The sequence below is a fragment of the Mobula hypostoma genome, chromosome 11 (genome assembly GCF_963921235.1).
Source record: "Mobula hypostoma chromosome 11, sMobHyp1.1, whole genome shotgun sequence".
Classification (NCBI taxonomy): domain Eukaryota; kingdom Metazoa; phylum Chordata; class Chondrichthyes; order Myliobatiformes; family Myliobatidae; genus Mobula; species Mobula hypostoma.
The window spans coordinates 10,066,112-10,088,238 of record NC_086107.1 but is presented as its reverse complement, the minus strand read 5'-3'; the positions used below and the strand labels follow the sequence as shown (position 1 = coordinate 10,088,238).

The 22,127-nt window shown below is 40.2% G+C and overlaps 1 protein-coding gene across 4 annotated transcripts in view; it reads right to left on the bottom strand.

Annotated features, from left to right (window-relative positions):
- The window catches only part of qser1 (glutamine and serine rich 1), a 153,676-nt gene that overhangs the window by 58,642 nt on the left and 72,907 nt on the right, over positions 1-22,127 (bottom strand). For all 4 annotated transcript variants that reach the window (XM_063061660.1, XM_063061661.1, XM_063061662.1 and 1 more), the window contains one exon: positions 4,811-4,914. In XM_063061660.1, coding sequence (XP_062917730.1) covers positions 4,811-4,914 — 104 coding nt within the window. Of the gene's footprint in view, positions 1-4,810; positions 4,915-22,127 lie in introns of those variants that run through there.

Here is a 22,127-nt window from a genome sequence, read left to right as displayed (position 1 = left end):
GATTGGGAAGTTTAAAAAAAACACAAAATACAGCAACCAAAAAAAGCACAGGGAGAGAAAAGATGAAATGTGAAGCCAATAATATCAAGGAGGATTGCAAAAGTGTTCTCAGATATATAAAGTGTAAAGAGAAGTGAAAGTAGATATTGGACTGCAGGAAAAGGATGCTGGAGTGGTAGTAATGAGGGACAAAGAAATGGCAGACTAACTTATTAAATATTCCTCATCTTTTTTCCCCTCCCAGTCCTGATGAAGGGTTTCAGCCTGAAACATCGACAGTTTGCTCTTTTTCCAGATGCTGACTGGCCTGCTGAGTTCTTCCAGTATTTTGTATGTGCTGCTTATATTTCCAGCATCTGCAGATTTTCTCATATTAATAACTACTTTGCATTAGTCTTCACTGTGAAAGACACTAGCAATATGCTAGAAATTCAAGAGTGCCGGGGGCAGAAGTGAGTGTACTTCTTCCTACTACTAAGGAGAAAATGCTTGAGAAGTTGAAAGGTTTGAAGGTAGACAAGTCTTCTGGACCAGATGGAGCTGAGGAGATTGTGAAGGCATTAGTAATGATCTTTCAAAAACACTAGATTCTGGAATAGTTCTGAAGGACCGAAAAATTGCCAAATGCCACTCAACTCTTCAAGAAGGGAGGGAGGCAGAAGAAAGGAAATTATAGACTAGTTAGCCTAACTTCAGTGGTTGGGAAAATATTGTGGAGTCCATCATGAAGGATGAAGTTTTGGGGCACTGGGAGGCCCAAGTCAATATGGTTTCCTTAAGGGGAAATTTCCCTGACAAATCTGTTGTAAGTCTTTGAGGAAATAACAGGAAGGATAGACAAGGGAGAGTCAGTGATTATTGACAATGCATCACACATGAGGCTGCTTAATAAGATAAGAGCCTAAGGTAATACAGGAAAGATACTAGCATGGATAGATGATTGACTGACTGGCAGGAGGCAAAGAATCAGAATACAGAGGGCCTATTCTGGTTGGCTGCTGGTGACGTGATGTTCTGCAGGGTTCAGTATTGGGGCTGCTTCTTTTCATGTTATAGGTCAACAACTTGGATGAAGGAACTGATGTCTTGGTGGCCAAGTTTGCAGATGATAGAAAGATAGGTGAAGGGGCAGGGAGACCACAGAAGGACCCAGATTGGGAGAATGGGCAAAGAAGTGGCAGATGGAATATAGTGTTGGGAAGTGTATGGTCATGCACTTTGCTAGAATGAATAAAGGTGTAGACTATTTTCTAAATGGAGGAAAAATTCAAAAATCAAAGACACAAAGGGTCTTGGGAGTCTTTGTGCAGGATTCACTAAAGATCATCTTGCAGGGTTGAGTCAATGGTAAGGAAGGTAAATGCAATGTTCACATTCATTTTGAGAGGGCTAGAATATAAGAACAAGGATATGATGCTGAGGCTTTATATAGCATTAATCAGACTGCACTTGGGAGCACTGGCACTGGAGAGTGCCCAGAGGTTATTGAGAATAATTCCGGGATTGGAAGGGTTAATGTAAAAAGAGCATTTGATGGCTTTGGGTCTGTATTCATTGGAGTTTTAGCAGAATGAGGGGGGATCTTACTGAAACCCATTGAATATTGAAAGGCCTAGACAGAGTGGATGTGAAGAAGATGCTTCCTATAGTGGGGGAGTCTAAGAACAGAGGGCACAGCCTCACAATAGAGGGACAAACATTTAGAACAGAGATGAGAAGGAATTTCTTTACCCAGAGGGTGATGAATCCTTAGAACTCATTGCCATGGACAACTGTGGAGGTCAAGTCATTCAGTTCTTGGTTAGCCAGTGTCAAAGGTCATCAGGAGAAGGCAGGAAAATGGGATTGAGATGGACAATAAATCAGCCATGATGGAATGCCAGAGCAAACTAGATGGTCTGAATAGCCTAATTCTGCCCCTATGTTTTATGATCTTGTGCTGATTAATTGAAGTAAATCTTTACACAAGAATTTCACCTTTTGACCAAAAACAGCATTGCAATTTTTCCTAAATTTTGTAATTTCCAGATAATTTACAGACTTGAATCCCCATTTCCAACATTCAACTATATTTTAACCACCCTCTACCTTTATGATAATTTTAGCTTTCATTCATCTTCTATTCATACACGGCATTAACAAGTTTTGTTATTTGTGAGCCATTACCGATTCTCCAGTCACCACCTTCTTTCAACATTTGAGCTCCAATTTCCCCTGTCTTATCACAGACATTTTCTATTCTCTCTGCGTAGGCTCTTTTTTAGCAATTTTCTGTTTTTTCTTTTTAAAAAAAGTATCTCATTCCCCCTCCCCAGTGTAATGAAAGATCATAGATCAGAAATAATACACTTGGTTCTCTCCCCAACACACCCCCCCACCCCCCTAAACCAAGATGCTGCCTGATTTGCTAAGCATTTTCAACATTTTGTTTTAAATACTGGGGCGAATACCTCTGCTGTTAAATCTACCAGAGTTGCTTATATAAACCATAATTTAACATCTCTTCCCAAAAATCTTTCTCTGGTACTGTAATGCTTCCCCACTATTCCTGTTCACCTGCATAGGAAAGTTTTGATCTCGCACTTCAATTTGAAATGTTACATAAACCTCAAAACAAAGCTTTTTTAAGATGGATACAAGTAATGCTACCATTGAAGAAGCGAAACATTTTAAAAATACAATCAGCAACTTGGCTAGGTCAAGTCTTGACTCATATGTTAAAGTTCTGCAACTGTACCCTTTCGTTTAGTAAGTGTTTGCAAACAAAAAGTGACACCACCAAAAATCAGAAAAATGATGGAAATCTGACATAAAAACAGAAAAATGCTGCAAACACTCAACAGATCAGGCAGAATCCAGAGGAGAAAAGCTGAAACTTCTCACCAATGGCCTTTTATCAGATTGTCTTTTAAATGATGAAACAATATACTCTGCAAATATCCTTCCACCTTGGCAAGCTTGTCCTTGTTTTTAAATCTATTTACAGAAGTTGGTGTCACTGCCAAAATTGGTATTTATTGTCCAGCTCTAATGGGAAGATGGTGACAAGTTGCCTTCGAATTGCTCCAGTCATTGTGGCAAAAGTTCTTGCACAATTCTATTAGGCAGAGAGTTCTAGCATTTAGGACAATATACAGTGGATTCCAGTCAATTTAGCCATCAGTTAATCGGGGCAGCCGCTTATTTGGCACAATTCTTAAGGAGCATAAACTAATCAAGAAAATAGCTGGAGTTTGCTTTGTTTAAATGAGACAGGAGACTGTTGAACAGTTTGTAATTAGGGTCAGTTATGTGAACCTGTGTGGCCATTAGACACTATACCATGCTCCAAGCGAACAGTTTTAAATAGTGTCAGTTGTGCATATGTGTGTTCAAAAAGCACTGATTTTTGTCACTGAAAATTGGCAATAAATAAACCACAAGAAAATTCAGAACTGTTTCACTCACTGCAGTTTCAAGCATGTGGGCTTTGAAATGCCAGGAATGGCCAGGTGTGAAAACTAATCAATTTCACTACTTCAACAAGTTAGGAACTAATAACATTTTTAAAAGTATCGACAATCATTTTGAATGGTACAGTGAAGATGAAGATTTGGAGAATGCAATGGTCAAAAGCATTGTATGAAGTTAATCCATTATCTGCACTAAGTGTCTGCGTTGATTTTGTTCATTTACAGTCAATCAAAAGAGCAAAATAAGATACTACTGGATGAATTCCTCCATCACTAACTATTAGACCCTACTACACAGTTTTATAGTGCTGTAGTACTATTAGTAGTGTTCTAATTTGTTCTGTATTTCATTTAAATACATAGTTTGCTACTCAGTTAAAAAGCAGTTTGTCTTTTTAAAACCTTTTTTACCATTTCAATGAAACGTTGGCTAATTCGGGCAGCTGCTTAATTGGGCCAAAATCTACTGGTCCTGTGACCCAATTAACCGGAATCCATTGTACTTCAATGATCTGGGGGACTTCTGTAGGTGGCAGCATTTCTACATTCCAATTGCCCTTGTATTCAGAAGCCAAAACATGCACTTTGAAAATAGAAACACAGAAACATAGAAAATAGGTGCAGGAGTAGGCCATTCGGCCCTTCGAGCCTGCACCGCCATTTATTATGATCATGGCTGATCCTCCAACTCAGAACCCCGCCCAGCCTTCCCTCCATACCCCCTGACCCCCGAAGCCACAAGGGCTATATCTAACTCCCTCTTAAATATAGCCAATGAACTGGCCTCAACTGTTTCCTGTGGCAGAGAATTCCACAGATTCACCACTCTCTGTGTGAAGAAGTTTTTCCTAATCTCGGTCCTAAAAGGCTTCCCCTCTATCCTCAAACTGTGGCCCCTCGTTCTGGGCACTGAAAATAGCACTGAAGATGATCTTGAAGAGTTCCATATTCAACCTATGTAAAAAGTGGTCAGTTGATTCTAAAATATTTCATGGTTTTGGACTGCTTGGGTAATCAATCCAGAGCTATCTAACTAGAAAAACTATCCTACTTCAAATTTATTTGCTGATGAAAAATTACTGACTTCCAAAAATTACACAAAAAGATGCTAAAAGATGGTTTCAATACACATCATATGATAAATAAAATACAAACCCACAAATCTATTGATTTTTAACTTTTCTCAGATGTAATAAAAGGTCCTTGACATGAAACGTTAACACAGATTCTCTCTTCATAGATACAGGCTGCAAAAATGAATATTTCCCAACATATTGTGTTTTAAATCAAGGCATCTACTTTTTTTTTTAAAAAAAACTTCAAAGTTACTCAAATCCACATAGTAATCTACTTTGTACCTGTGGGATGATGTGTAGTGGTATAGCCAGGCAGTTGGTGAGATGTTGCATAAGCCTGTCTATGAATGAGGTCAGTTTCCGGATGTGATGCTCCATAGCCCAAGCTGAGAAGAAACAAAGTTAACAGATTTAGTCACTCACATGCAATAAAGAGTTACTCTTAAATAGGGGGGGAGAGAGGGGGGGGAGGGAGGGGGGAGGGAGGGGGGGGAGGGAGAGAGAAGGGGGGAAGAGGGGGAGAGGGGGAGGGGAGAAGAGGGGGGAGAGGGGGAGGGGGAGGGAGAGAGGGAGAGAGGGAGAGGCAGAGAGGCAGAGAGGGAGAGAGGGAGAGAGGGAGAGAGGGAGAGAGGGAGAGAGGGAGAGAGGGAGAGAGGGAGAGAGGGAGAGAGGGAGAGAGGGAGAGAGGGAGAGAGGGAGAGAGGGAGAGAGGGAGAGAGGGAGAGAGGGAGAGAGGGAGAGAGACACTAAATGCAAAGATAAAAACAATTATTGAGCTCAAAGTTCAAACAAAGACCTTTGTATTCCAAAGTTACAATATAGACACTGGAGTATAAGAAGTATTTCACAGAACCACTGTAGAACAAGTAGAGATCATTTGACCTGTCTATACTGGATCTATATAAAAATAATCACCTAGTCTCACACCTCCATCCTCTCCACATATCTTTTTTTAAAAAATTCTTTCAGTTACAAATATATGTAGCTCCACGTTGAGTGTTACAACTATTACACAAGACACTCCAGATGCTGTTAATTTAAATAAATAAACCGCTGGATGAGCTCAGCAGCATCTGTAGAGGCAAAGGCTTGATCAAAATTTTGGGTTGAGGCCTTGAATTAGGACCGAGTGTAAACAAGACACAGCCAGAATATGAGGTGATGGGGGTGGGCGAGGGAGGTGCTAACAAGCAATGGGTGGATCCAAGTGAGGAGGAGTTCAAGGGCAGTTGTAACAAGGTGGGGGAATAATAATCAGCCCTTCATGAGTGCACTTCAAGGATGTGTGCTTAGCTTACTGCTCTACTCTCTCTACACTCATGACTGCCTGGCTAATCATAGATCTAATGCCATTCATAAATTCACAGATGACACCACTGTTGTTGATAAAATTTCAGATGGCAACGACAATCTCCAAGGATCTGCTCTGGCCCCATTACACTCACATAATAATGCAGAAAGCATAAAAGCAGCTCTACTTCATTAGAAGTTTAAGGATATTTGCTGTGTTACCAAAGAATTCCTATAGATGTACAATGGAGAGCATTGTGACTGATTGTAGCCTCCATATGATTCTGTGATGCAATGTACAGGGTTGCAAGAGACTGCAGAGGACTCAGCCATCTCCATCATGGGCACAACCCTCCCCACCATTCAGGACATCTTCAAAAGGACTTTATCTGGAAATGCACAGAGGACTGTGTCTCGCAAGACAATCCAGGTATTCCCTAACCGGAAACCTTGGTTGAATTATGAGGTCGTCCCTTTTGAAGGATAGAGCTGCGACTTTTAGGTCTGGGAATATCAGTCGCTACACGGAATCCAGGCTTGAACTCCAGAAAGCCATTAAGGGCACCAAGAGGTAATTTCGAGCCAAGTTGGAAGCCCAGGCTAATCAGAGGGATGCCGGTAGACTATGGCAGGTTCTAAATGAGATCACTGTGTGCAAAGAAAAGGCTGGGAATATCAATAACTGTGGCGCTTCTCTTCCTGATGAACTTAACGTATTCTACGCAAGATTCGAACAGAAGAGGAGCATCCCGCTCCCTCCAGATGATCCAGACCTGGTGGCATCGAGATTCATCGTCACCGAGGAGGACGTTAGAAGGGCCTTCCTGAAGATAAATCCAAGGAAGGCGACGGGCCCAGATGGCGTCCCGGGACGGGTTCTCCGGGCCTATGCAAGCGAGCTAGCTGGAGTGTTTGCTGACATCTTCAACTGCTCCTTGCTTCAGTCTAAGATCCCCTCTTGTTTTAAGGAGGCAACGGTAATCCCGGTGCCGAAGAAGAGCAAGGTGGCATGCCTGAATGACTATTGACCTGTGGCTCTGACATCAATTACTATGAAGTGCTTCGAGAGATTGGTTATGGCACACATCAACCACAGCCTACTGGTCAACCTCGACGATTTGCAGTTCGCCTACCAGAGCAACAGGTCAACTGCAGATGCTATCTCTCTGGCCCTACACTCCTCCTTAGAACACCTGGAGAATAAAGATGTATATGTAAGGCTCCTTTTCATTGACTACAGCTCTGCCTTTAATACCATCATTCCAAATAAACTGATTCCTAAGCTCTGGAACCTGGGCCTTAGCACTCAGATCTGCAGCTGGATCTTCAACTTCCTCACAGACAGGACCCAGGCTGTAAAAATAGGGGGCAAGCTCTCCTCTACAATCACTCTGAGCAGCCGTGCCCCACAAGGCTGTGTACTCAGCCCCCTGCTGTACTCACTGTATGCCCATGAAATGATTGTGTAGCCAAGTTTCCATCGAACTCAATATATAAGTTTGCTGATGACACAATTGTAGGCCGTATCGCAGGTAATCCTTTAACATCTGCCGGACGATGCTGAGGATGTTCTACGAGTCTGTGGTGGCCAGTGCTATCATGTTTGCTGTTGTGTGCTGGGGCAGCAGGCTGAGAGTAGCAGACACCAACAGAATCAACAAACTCATTCATAAGGCCAGTGATGTTGTGGGGATGGAACTGGACTCTCCCATGGTGGTGTCTGAAAAGAGGATGCTGTCTAAGTTGCATGCCATCTTGGACAATGTCTCCCATCCACTACATAATGTACTGGGTGGGCACAGGAGTACATTCAGCCAGAGACTCATTCCACCAAGATGCAACACAGAGCGTCATAGGAAGTCATTCCCGCCTGTGACCATCAAACTTTACAACTCCCTTGGAGGGTCAGACACCCTGAGCCAATAGGCCGGTCCTGGACTTACTTCATAATTTACAGGCATAATTTACATATTACTATTTAACTATTTATAGTTTTATTACTATTTATTATTTATGGTGCAACTGTAATGAAAACCAATTTCCCCCAGGATCAATAAAGTATGACTATGACTAATGATGAGTTTGAGTACAGAGAGGAAATTAAGAACCTGGTGGCATGGTGCGAAGACAATAACCTATCCCTCAACGTCAGCACGACGAAGGAATTGGTTTTTGACTTCAGAAGGAATAATGGACCGCACGACCCCATATACATCGGTGGTGCGCAAGTGGAACAGGTTAAAAGCTTTAAGTTCCTTGGGGTCAATATCACAAATGACCTGACTTGGTCCAACCAAGCAGAGTCCACTGCCAAGAAGGCCCACCAGCACCTTTACTTCCTGAGAAAGCTAAAGAAATTTGGCCTGTCCCCTAAAACCCTCACTAATTTTCATAGCTGCACCGTAGAAAGCATTCTTCTAGGGTGCATCACAACCTGGTATGGAAGTTGTCCTGTCCAAGACCGAAAGAAGCTGCAGAAGATCGTGAACATGGCGCAGCACATCACACAAACCAATCTTCCGTCCGTGGACTCATTTTACACTGCACGCTGTCGGAGCAGTGCTGCCAGGATAATCAAGGACATAACCCACCCAACCAACATACTTTTCATTCCTCTTCCCTCCAGGAGAAGGCTCAGGAGCTTGAAGACTTATATGGCCAAATTTAGGAACAGCATCTTTCCAACTGTGATAAGACTGCTGAACGGATCCTGACCCAGATCTGGGCCGTACCCTCCAAATATCCAGACCTGCCTCTCGGTTTTTTTTGCACTACCTTACTTTCCCTTTTCTATTTTCTATTTATGATTTATAATTTAAATTTTTAATATTTACTATCGATTTGTACTCCAGGGAGCGTGAAGCACAGAATCAAATATCGCTGTGATGATTGTGCGTTCCAGTATCAATTGTTTGGCGACAATAAAGTATAAAGTATTTATTAAAAGGCAGTACCTCAAGAAAGGGCATCCATCATTAAGGACCCTCACCATCGAGGATCTGGCCTCTTCTCATTACTATCATCAGGAAGGTGGTATAGGAGCCTGAAGGCCCACACTCAATGATTTGGCAACAACTTTCCTCCCCTTTATCATCAGGTTTCTGAAGGGTCTATGAACTCATGAACACTACCTGGTTACTCCTCCCAGTTTTGCATAATTAGTTTTGCAATTTATAGTAACTTTATGTCTTTGCGCTGTATTGCTGCCACAAAACAACAAATTTCATGCCATACAAGTCAGTGGTAATAAACGTGATTCCGAAACGTCCAACAAATAATACTTAAGTATCACCCAGCCTGGCACTACCTCATGTTGTCTGAAAGCTGTTTAAGCACATACAATTTGGCAGGAGTGGGAGAGCCTAAAAGGATTTGATCTGAACCAGCTTGACGTTTGTAGACTAAGGCCTGCTCAGCACAAAATGGTGTAATTGTAACTTAACTAGCAAACAGCCCACACTGCTGCCTAGAAGATACGTATGTGAATCAAAATCAAATTCACACCCCTAAGCCCATAACAAAAGTTGGGCACCAGAAACGAAGTTTAACTGACATTTCCATGAGCCCATAAGACACAGGAGCAGAAATAGGCCATTTGGCCCTTTGAGTCTGCTCCACCATTCCATCATGACTGATTTATTATTCCTCTCAACCCTTTTCTATAAGAACACAAGACCATTTTTGATAGGAGTTGATTAGTTGTAATAAGCTTAAAAATTTCTTGCCCTTTGCGTAATGTGGGATATTTAATTCAAGTGTAGACAACTGATTGGAAGAAAAAATATTTAGAGCAATCATATTAGCTTTTTAAAACAATTTGTTTGCAACTATGGAACACTGCTAATTTAATTTGTGGTTCTTTGAAACTTGTGACACTGGTTCCCAATTGCTTTCCTTACACACATAACTGCTTCACAAAGATATGTCAATACTAGTCAAATGTAAACTTGAGCAAGTTATCCGCCAGAAATTTGCAAACAGCAGCAGCTTATAATCAAGAACACCCTGATCCCAGGTGTGTGAAGTTCAGTTACATACCCAATCCATTTCCAGGTCAATCTAAGCAAATGTTCAGGGTAGGTAGGTACATGGAGCTTAGAAAAATAGAGGGCTGTGTAGTAAGAAAATTCTAGGCAGTGTCTAGAGTAGGTTACATGGTTGGCACAACATTATGGGCCGAAGGGCCTGTAATGTGCTGTAGATTTCTATGTTCTATGCAATTCCATTAATTTATAATGCAAGTCCAAAGATTAATTACAACAATGTGAAAAGTTCAGACTACAGGTCAAAGCTCCTCAATTTCAATAAAGTAATTGTCAAAGCAGCTGCACAGATGTATAATCAAACAAAATTTGTTACTTAGTTTTTAATTGAAAAAGACAGTAGATTTTAAGGAACACATTTAAGGAAGGAAGAAGACAGATATCCAAAGGGGAAATTAAAGAGCCTAGGCTTTAATAATTGCATGTACAACCCACAATAGTGGCAGGAAACGTTCAAGAGCCAAAACTGAAGCAACACAAATACTTCCAAAGGCCGTAGCACTTGTGATGGAGTGGAGCAATTAGATTAAAACTATTTAGCAATCAAACAATGGAGGATTTGGAATGAGAATTTTCAAATCAAAGTAACACTCATCTTCGAGCCGGTCTACATAAAGAGTACAGGGGAGATTTGTGAATGAGATCTGATAGGAATTATGGTTGAGGAAGAGCTTTATATAACCTCAATTTTAAAAGTAGAGTGGGACCAAAATAAGTATGCAAAAGGCATTGATTTGTAACTTTAACAAAAAGTTGCAACGTGTTAATTTGGAAAGGTGATTGCTGCACGCGCACACACGCACATAGCCTTACTGTATCTGTAATACAAATACTTCTTAACCCAGATCATGCACTTTCTAAATATGCAGTTGTGGGACAAAAACGTTCATTCTGCATAGCTTCCCAATGAAATACCTAATTGTATGGAAAAGTTCACTCTTAATGAAAGTTAAGTATTGACAGGGCATTAAAAAAATGTCATAATTCTATTCACATAAATTCTATCATTTTTCTTCCACAGAACATCACAAAATTTGACTGTACTATTGCGCTGCAGATTAGTTTACCAACACTTGGACACATTTTCTGTTTCTCTTTCTGTACAGGATCAAGACCTTCAATTTGATTTGGTGGAAATAAATACATAGACGGGGATTATTGCCTTGAAAGAGGAAGTTTCTCAAACAGGGCCCCAAGTGTGACTTAAAACCACGAGAAATGTGTGCAAAAAGCCACAAGGTGGAGTTCTGTGCAAAGCGAAAGTTGTAGTTGTACCATCATCTGGAAAAGAATCTTCCCTCATTTTCACTGATACACATGCAGTCTGTGTGATAGCATGTCACTGTATGGAATCACCCCACTCAACACCAGCCCCCTCCAACTCCCAGAATCTCAAGTTTCCTTCCACTTCCCAGAGCAAGGATGTAAATTAAGTGACCATATAAATTACATCCTAAATAGCATTGCAGTTGGTTAGAGAATTGTGGGATGTCAATTAAGCACGTGACAGAATGGCTTATTGGAAAATACATGGGGAATGGGAATGACAATATTGTTCTGAGAATCAGCATTGACTCAATGGGCCAAATGTCCTCATCTCTGATGTAAGGAAATACAGTACATATTGCTTGAATATATAAACAAATGTCCTTTTAACTCTTCTGTCTCTATATTCATATGCACTTAGTTTAAAAACTCTTAGAATCACTGATAAATATTTGCATTTACAAATCTACTAAATAAATCGCATGCAATAAGTAAATACAAGGTATGTATAAAGAACTTATTTCATGGGAAGTATTCAATATATGGTGTGGCGCGTGGCCAAGTGGTTAGGGCGTTGAACTCACAATCTGAAGGTCGTGGGTTAGAGTCTCGGCCAAGGCAGCGTGTTGTGTCTTTGAGCAAGGCACTTAACCACACACTGCTCCAGTCCACCCAGCTGAAAATGGGTACCGGCAAATGCTGGGGGTTAACCTTGCAATAGACTGGCGTCCTATCCCGGGGGGGGGGGGGGGGAGTCTCGTACTCTCAGTTGTTTAACGCCACAGAAACCGGCATAAGCACCAACCTGATGGGCCACAAAGGCTCGGGACAGACTTTGATTCAATATATGACTTACCAAATGGAAAACATTTTCGATTTAAAGGCACAGAATACAACTGAAGCTACATAAAATACTGATTAAGCCATTGTAAATTGCACATTCTTCACTTTAAATCATCATGAACCAGATTCTGAAGAGTCAGTGGAAAATTCCATTACTACAAGGACAATATGCCAGTGCTGGAACATTCCAGTAATGAATAAAGACTAACCAGCATGGGGTACTTTCTTTGGAATAAAAGGTAACGGAAGATTTAGGGAGGTATAGAAAGTTATTACAGGCCAAAACAAGATGAACAGGAAACCCACTGCTCTTTGCACAGGGGACAGGAACTTATTGGCGGTGAAGAGAAAGTTTTATTAGTAGAAGGATCACAGAAGAGTTAGGAAAAATGTTTCACTCAAGTAGTGGGGCTGGGAAATAGTTGCTGGAAAGGATTGTGGAGAGATTTTCATCACATTTTAGAAGTGCCCAGTTGAACCTTTGTAGAGCCATAACTTCTAGGATATGAGAGAGTCAGGAAGTGGAATTAACCCACTTTACCAGAATGGCCACAATTCTCCAGACTGCCTTATTCTGTACTGGAAATTTATATGAGGATTCCATAAAAATATTGTAAAATGAGCAAATGTAAAATACGAGTAATAAATACAATACTGTAAATGCTGGAAATGTGAAATTAACAGACAATGCTGGAAACACTCAAAAGAACAGGAAGCATCTGTAGAAAGGGAAATAAGAACTAACTGCCAAGTCTGATGAAGGGGCTTTGACGTGAAAGATTAATTCTATTTTTCTTTCCACAGATGCTGCCTAATTTGCCAAGTTCTGTACAATTTTTGAAGCATTTATGTGGCATTGATTACCCAACCAAATAGTGAAAGTGATTCAAGTAAACACTGAACTTCATTACTAGGCTCTCAACCTTGCAGAAATTTGAATTTTTAGTTTTACAGAGGCTAAAATTCTGTCCATTATGAACAGCCACATGCATTATTCTGACAGTGTACACAGCTCTTTCACCATAATACAGGTTTCCCCCGCCATCCGAAGGTAGAGCGCTCCTATGAAACGGTTCATAAGCCGGAATGTGATAAAGCGAAGAAGCAATTACCATTTATTTATATGGGAAAATTTGTAAGCATTCGCAGACCCAAAAATAACCTACCAAATCATGCCAAATAACACTCAAAACCTAAAATAACAGTAACATATAGTAAAAGCAGAAATAATATGATAAATACACAGCCTATATAAAGTAGAAATACTTCTCTACAATCATTGCAGCACTGTTCGCCGTAGCAAAAATCTCACGCAAGCGCTCTCGGCAGAAACACTCTCCAGTAGCCTTTAAGCTATGAAGCTGCCAAATCATATCAAATAACACATAAAAATACACAGCCTATATAAAGTAGAAATAATGTATGTACAGTGTAGTATCACTTACTGGAATCAGGAAGACAGCGCTGAGCACACTGATAATGGTGTGTTAGACTGAGTCATCGGAGGTTGGGGTGGTGCAGTGGCCCCCAGCCTCCAGGCCGCCGACCGATACCGATCCGCGAAGCATGCAGTGTCCGGGATGCACCCAGCACATCTTTAAGAAAAAAGCCGAAATAAACAAGCTAATTAATTAGGTGCCGCCCAGCACGTAAATGTCACCCCAGATCAGAGGAGCCGCAATCGGCAATCCCCTCTGATCTGGGCCGACGTTTACGTGCTGGTCGGCACCTAATTAATTAGCTTGTTTATTTCGGCTTTTTTCTTAAAGATGTGCTGGGTGCGCCCCAGCTATCGCTGCATTCTCCGCAGCAATGTTTCGGTCCGCGGCCCGGGGGTTGGGGTGGTAGGACACTGGGGTGTCATCTCGTCGTCTGTTTCCATCAGGGCGGGCAGGTCATCTTCTTCTATGACTGCCTGCCTCGATGTTGAAGGTCGGGGTTTGTCGTCTGCTGTGGCTGATGTGGAAGGCTTGTTTGACTGCTTAGCCTCGCGCATTTTTCTATCATACAGTTCTTTATAAGCACTCAAACCAGCTTGCAAATGTGCCCTAAACCGACGTACCCTTTCAAAATTAAAGTCGTACTTTATCATTGCAGTGAAAATCTCACGCAGTAGCTTCAGGTTCAGTTCCTGGGCGACTTCACTTTCAGTCCGTTCGCTACTGTATTTGGTTTCGATTGTTATCCTTTTCTCTTCCAATTGCATCAGCTCTTCATCTATCAGTTCTTGGTCATGGGATGCCAAAACTTCAACATCTTCGTCAACTTCCACAAGCCAAACTCACTTTGTCCTTGCTTCGTTCACCACAACCCAAACGCTTAATTATGTCTAGTTTTACGCTAAGTGTAACACCCTTACGAGCTCTTTTAGGCTTTTCCGATACCTTAGAACTCATCCTGCAAACGGATGCTCACAGGCACGTGTTTAAGCAATGCCAGCTAGAATGCAGTTTCGAATCCGGGGGAGGAGCGGCTGCTCGGGGCGCGCACGCTTCCTTTTGTTGCACGCTACTTTTTTCACATGCTGCCTTTTTTCATAACAGTGAAAACACCTTCTGTTAGCGAAAACAGGTAGCCAATGTAGGTCTTTCGTAACAGTGAGGTTTCGTGAAGCGAACGTTTGAAAAGCGGGGGACACCTGTATAAGCTGTTTTAGTTTGATCAAATGTGCTAAAGTTAAAGGAATGGCAGAATGATCAAGTTACTGGGCTACTAACCAGAGGTCTGGATGAACAATATAAAAATCAGCAACCGTGGAATTTAAGTTTAAGGAATAGTCTATCTTTTTAAAAAAAAATTAGGTATTCATGATGACAAACACAAAACTGCTGTATTGTTTACCAAAAAAAGTATTTGGTTCTCCAAAGAGGAAATTTGCCTTCCTACATGTGACATCAGATTCACTAATCTGGTTGACACCTGAATAGCCTTTGAAACAGCCTAGCAAACCAATCTGTTCAAGGATAATCAAGGATTCTAGACGCATTAGTCATGATATAATACTTTTCAATGAAGTTAATACTCTTCCACACAGGGCTAATTATTAGCAAATACATAGAAACATAGGAGCAGAAAACCTATAGCACAATACAGGTCCTTCGGCCTACAATGCTGTGCCAAACATGTACTTACTTACATATATCCCAGCTTAAAAGGAAAAAAATTATGCTTAGGATTATAGTTGGAGTGTCACTTTTCTCTACAAAACCCCAGCACAGATGCAATTTTAATTGTTCAGTTCATCTTAATGAAGCATAACATAATTAAAATTCTAGTGAATACAAAACTGGCAATAACATAGATTACAAACACAAGAAATTCTGCAGTGGCTAGAAATCCAAAGCAACGCACACAAAATGCAGGAGGAACTCGGCAAATCAGGTAGAATCTATGGAAAACAGTAAATAGTCGTCATTTCAGGCCAAGACCCTTCTTCGGGACAATATAAATTGTTTTATTACCGCCAAAAGCTACTGCCCCAAATACACTTGGTGGAAATTTGATAAGAATCTTTTGTATACAGAGTCTGGTGTGCCCATCCTTCCATCAGCTTCTGGAGTTTTTAAAGTGGACTAGATGTTAGAATAACAGCTTTCAAGGACAAAAGATGATGTCTCCATCTATTCTGGAACTAACTCTACTTCTTCCAGTTAGCTCATAAATGGAAAGCATTAATCATTTAACATTGAGATATTGAGTCTGTGCTAGCATCATTGAAAGACAGATGGAACCATGGATTAAAGTAAATCTAAAATAAATGTTACAAAAATAGTGATTACAGGCAGTTGGATATGGCAGTGTCGCTTAAATTACACAAACTGCTGTAAAATAATGGGCTTACCAGATAGAGCCAGTACACAAGAAAAAGCATTTCTTCAGATAATTTCTCACTGACATTTCAGCAATTTCACATGTTCTGGATTTCTAACTACAAAATTTTAATCTACCTTGTGGTCTGGTTATCCAATATTGTTACTTCATGCCTGCACAAATGAAATGCTAATTTAATTCCACCAATCTCTGACACTGATCTCAACTGTAAATTTATAAATAGCAAACCCTCTTGAATTATTGTAGCCTAACAGTATTAACAACTGCTGATAACAAATATCTTAACTTAACCCCACTTATTACTTGCAAGGAAAACATTGTGCCATTAATTATAATTCTCATGACAATGATCAACTGTTACTTTAAGATTGTGTTCCTTGACTTTGCTATTTAGCAAGGGATTAATTAAACAAACTTCTGATTTAGATTAAGTGGAGAGACTAGTAACAAACCATAACATCTTTCATCTGGTTAACGCAAAAAGTTCAGAATCCAAACTCAACAATTATTAACAGCTAAAAATAGGACAGTGGCAGAAGACAGCTTCTTAATGAAAGAAGTTTTAATAATTTATTTATTTGATTTATCTAATTAATATATTTGGAGATACAGCATGGTGTAGGCCCTTCTGGCCCTCCGAGCCACACGCTCAGTAATCCAGGATTACCCCCTCCCTGACCCCCACGATTTAACCCTAACCTAATTAAGGGATAATTTACAATGACCAATTAATCTACTAACTGGTATGTCTTTGGACTGTGGGAGGAAACCACTGCATTCTTTGGAGACGATGCACATCTTCATTACAGAAGACACCAGGATTGAATTCCAAACCCTGGTGCCCCAATTGTCAAGAGCTTTACTCCGAGCACATAGTATAGTATAGAAGAAAGTTCCCATGTTAAAGACTGGCTTTTGTTTTTGTGGATAGGAAACTTAATGAAACATGAAGATACGTATATACAGTGGATTCCGGTTAATTGGGATCCATCAAGACCAATATATTTTGGCCCAATTAAACAGCTGCCCCAGTTAGCCAAAGTTTCATGGAAATAGTTAAAAAGGTATAAAAGACAAACTCATTTTAAGTGGGTAACAAATTATGTATTTAAATGAAATACAGAATAAATTAGAATATTACAAATACTACAACAGTACTATAAAACTGTGCATTAGTTTCTCATAGTTATCGACAAAGGAATTCATCCAGCGTATGCTGCTTTGTACTTTTGATTGATTGTAAAATGAACCAGATCAGCCCGGGCATCTCGTGCAGATAATGGACTACCTTCATACAATGCTTTTGATAATTGCATCCTCCAAATCTTCATTTCATTATAACATTCAAGATGACTGTCAATATCTTCAAATTCATCTAGTTACTAATTTGTTTTAAGTAGCAGAATTTTTTTCAGATTCACTCCCAGCCGTTTCTGGCCTCTTGAAGCCTGAATGCTTGAAATCGCAGTGAGTGAAAGAGTTCTGAATTGTCTTACTGCTTATTTCTCACCAACTATCAGTGACAAAAGTCACTGCTTTTTGAACACACACACTACTGACGCTATTTAAAAACTGTTTGCTCTAAACAACGATGTACTGTCTAATGGCTATTCAAGTGCACAAGACTGGCGCTAGTTAGAAATTGTTCAGCAAAAGTTTCCTGTCCCAAAAGCAACACACTGTCCCAAAGAAATGATTAGCTTTTGTTCTGTAAGAATTGCTCCAAATGAGCAGTTATCCCAATTAACTGATGGCCTAATTAATCAGAATCCACTGTATTTATATTTCTTCATAATGGTACAAAATTATTTGGGTACATTGATCCTGCAAATCTGTAACAAATTTGGATACCATTGCAGAGCTCAATTTCCGTAAAATTTACTCAAAGCAGACAATAAGTGGTGGGCTTTGAAATGACCACTCAGATCAATATTAGTGTATTACATATAGTGATACATCAAATATTTATATCCTTTTGTTTACACTTCTAAAACAACAGAGTGAAGGAGAGGTGACTTGATAGAGATGTACAAGATAATGGGCATAGAGCGGACATGCAGCACCTCTTTCCTCCATGGTGGCATTGGCAAAATAACAGACAACACTATTTTAAGATGAGTGGAGGAAATTTTTTTAAAGCTATCAGACGTAACTTTTTTTTAAAAAAACAGAGTGGTAAGTGCCTGGAATGCATTGGTGGGGGTGGTGGTAGACGCTGATGCATTAGGGACATTTAAGAGACTCTTAGATGGGCTCATGGATGGAAGAAGAGGGGGTTATGGGGTATATAGGAAGGAAGGGTTAGATTGTGGAATAGGTTGAAAGCGTGGCATAACATTATGGGCTGAAGAGACATACAGTGCTCTACTGTTCTATGCTCTATGATATAAAGAACATTTTGGTTTGAATGGTGAACCAAGTTACTCAGTCCACAAGATAAAAACATTAGATAGATGTTTCTACTGGTTGAAATACAGAGTTCTAAAAAAAACATAGAGGGATCTGACTTATGGTATTTCAATGAAAGCTAACCATTGGATACAAGTAAATGACTCTTTATTCTATCACAGGTAGGCAAGTAAAGATCAAAAAGAACAATGTATTTTTGGTATTGAGGTCACTGGACAAATCTCCAATTTAACACCATCTAAAATCTACTTACTGAAAGCAAACTGGAATGTCAACTAATTCTCACGGCTTGTTAGAAATAAAAGCACCCTTAGAATTTAAAGTTTTTCTTGCAGAGAGCTTGCCTACCCATCTGCCTCTAAGCTTCAAAGGAGTTACATGATTATCACTTCCAAAAATTCTGAAATGAAGCAAAATAAACCTTATTTTCCTAGTGACTGTAATTTTCAGTCCAAGCTTAATTATTGAACCAGCTTATTTGCTCCATGTATTATTTATCTGTAAATTATTAAAACAAAATTAAACTGTAGGACTTGCTGTGGCATTGCAGTATTTCTCATCTCTCAGGAGACCACTGTAAGTGCAAACTATTTGACGCAGTTTGAAAATAATCATTAGATATGAATTCTGCTTAGTCATACAAGGTAGAGTACATAGCTATTGGTTCCAATTCATAACAGATTTGGTTTGATCATGGAAAAGGTCAAATCAAAATGAAGGGAAAGAACATTTTACTATATAATTGCAAGAAAAAGTTGTGAACCTTTGCAATTACCTGGTTTTCTGCACTAATTAGTCATAAAATGTGGTCTGATCTTCATCTAAGTTACAATTAACAGACAAACACAATCTGTCTAAACCAATAACACCCAAGTATGATTCTCATCTATACTGAGTACACCATTTAAACAGTCACAGTCTAGGTTCAAAAAAGTATGTGAACCTCAAAAGCTATTTGGAGTCAGCTGCTACAATCAATGAGATGAGATCGGAGGTGTGGGTTGCAGAGGTGCCCTGTCCTATAAAAAAAGACACACAAAGTCAAGTTACTGACTGGGCTTGCTCTTCTCAACAAACATCTGTTTATGTGCACCATGTCTCAATTACAACAACTTTCAGAGGGCCTTAGAAGAGTTGTAGAGATGCCTAAAGCTGGAAAAGGCTACATAAGTGTTCATCAGTCCACAGTAAGCAAAATTGTCTACAAATGGAGGAAATTCAGTTCTGTTGCTACTCCCCCTAGGAATGGATGTCCTGCAAAGATCACAACAAGAGCACATCGTGCAATGCTGAAGGAGGTGAAAAAAAAACCCAAGGGTAACAGCAAAAGACCTGCAGAAATCTCTGGAACTTGCAAAAGACTCTGTTCATGTGTCCGCCATAAGAAAAACACTAAGCAAAAATGGTGTTCATCGAAGGACAACATGGAGGAGACCACTGTTTCCAAAAAAAAAATTGCTGCACATCACAAGTTTGCAAAAGACCACCCGGATATTCCACAACACTTCCGGGACAATGTTCTGTGAACAGATGAAACAAAGTTGAACTTTTTGGCAGAAATGTTTGGGAGAAAAAGGACACTTGCTCACCAATACCAAAATCTTATCCCAACTGAGAAGCATGGTGGAATAACATCACGGTTTGGAGTGGTTTTGGTGCCTCAGGGTTTGGACAGCTTGCGAACAATGAACTCAAAAACATATCGAGACATTTTACAGGAGAATGTCAGGGGGCAGCCGTCTGTCACCTGAAGCTTAATTGAAGTTGGACAATGCAACAAGACAATGATTCAAAACACAAAAGTAACTCAGCAACAGAACGGTTTACAAAGAAGAAAATTTGTGTTTTGTAGTGGCCAAGTCACAGTCCAGACCTTAACCGAATTGAGATGCAGTGGCATGACCTGAAGAGGGCTGTTCATGCACGGTATCCCAGAAATACTGATGAACTGAAACAGTTTTATATGGAGAAATGGCCAAAAATTTTCCTCATCATTGATCAGCAGCTACGTGAAATGTTTGGAGGTTATTGTTGCTAAAAGAGGTTCTACCAGTTATTACATACAAAGGTATACATACTTTTCCAGCCTGGACTGTGAATGATTAAACAATGTATTCAATAAAGACATGAAAAGTACAATTGTTTGTGTGTTATTAGTTTAGGCAGATCGTGTTTGTCTATTATTGTGACTTAGATGAAGATCAGGCCATATTATATGAGTAATTAATGCAGAAAACCAGGTAATTGTAAAAGGTTCACGAACTTTTTCTTGCAACTGTACTTCATTATGAATACAAACTCATAACCATGTTATTACCTTATAAAAGCATTTTTCAAAGTTACAGACGATGCAGCTGCTCAATGACCACAATGACATACAATAGATCCACTCAATCGTAGTGTAGCCTGACATTAAGCAGGGCATGTTACTGCACCAACCCCCTTCTCAATCATCCTTGAGGCAACATTGCTTCTCATTTCCAAGTTACCTGTTGGAGTGGAATTAATGTACAAGACAAATCAAGAACTGTTCTCCTTTTTTAACATCACTCCTGACACTAAGTTCAGTCCAATTTCAGTCTTCAATTTACAGTATATAAAGGCTGTTTGCCAATGTATACATTTGGAGGCAATTACTGCTAGCTCCTTCCTCATAACATGCAGGGATGGACCCTGCACTGAGAATTCAATAGACCCTATACATCTGCTCCTATAATGATCAATATTCATGATGAGAAATAGAAAAGATGGTTTTATTTCAACATCTTGGGAGACACCTCTCAGCAAAGGCAGGCAATATTCATCATCACCTCCAATGAGCCAATGCAGAGTTTCACCAATTGAAAAAGTCATGCAAAGACCAAGACCTCAAACCCATCAACAACAATTCCAATTCTTTATCTGCATTAGAGATGTGAATAACAACATTCTGTTCAAAGCACTGTAGAATAATTACAAACATCACTTGGACCAATTCCTCCAAATCCATTGGTAATCCAACATCAGCATATTTTTGCCTTGGTAACATCAAGGTCCAGTTGCGCTGAACTACATTCCATGCATAAGTCACCTCATTCTCATGTCTGACACCAAGCTTTTAAAAAAGAAGCAATAAAAAGTTATAAAAGAAACAGCAAATGATGGAAACCATAAATAAAAACAGAAAGTACTGAGAGCACTCAACAGGTAAAGTAGCATTGTGGAAACTAAAAAAGACACCCACTTTCTTTTCCATTGATGCTCCCTGATCGGCTGAGTGCTTCTAATATTTTCTGGTTTTATTTCTTGAAATACAAATTCCACTTCAAGCTCCACCTGGCGGATGATTTGCAGGAGGATATACACAAGAGACTTCAAAGATGTTCTCAAATCTTTGGGCGGGAGGAGAAGATGGCGGCGCAATGCAGCTCGTAGCGGCCACTCTGGTGGTGATGTCTGTTATTTGTCAAGTAGGATGCCATGCACAATCCTGATTTGATGGAGACGGACCTGAGAGCACGCAGGAACATCTGGTGAAACTTCTGAAATGCCTGCATTGCTGCCGCTGCTACTGTGTGATTCAGAATCACCGGAGGAGAGGGCCCCGAGTCCTCAGCTTTGCCTGTTGCTCGGCGGCTGGGGCGGGGTCGAAGCGCTTGACAGAGGATGGTGCTTGGAGAGGCTGTGTCGGAAGGGCTGGTCGGAGGCTTGAAGTTTTTGGACGGACTCAGAGTCTGCTGCAGTCAGGTGCTTCCAATGGTGCTGCATTTGCAAGTTGGCGGCGCTTGGAGGTTCATGGCAGGGAGAGTTTCTCCCTTCTACCATCTGCGTGAGATGATGAGTCTATTGGGACTTTGAGACTTTTTTTTCCTCTGTGCCCATGGTCTGCTCTTTATCAAATTATGGTATTGCTTTGCACTGTTGTAACTATATGTTAT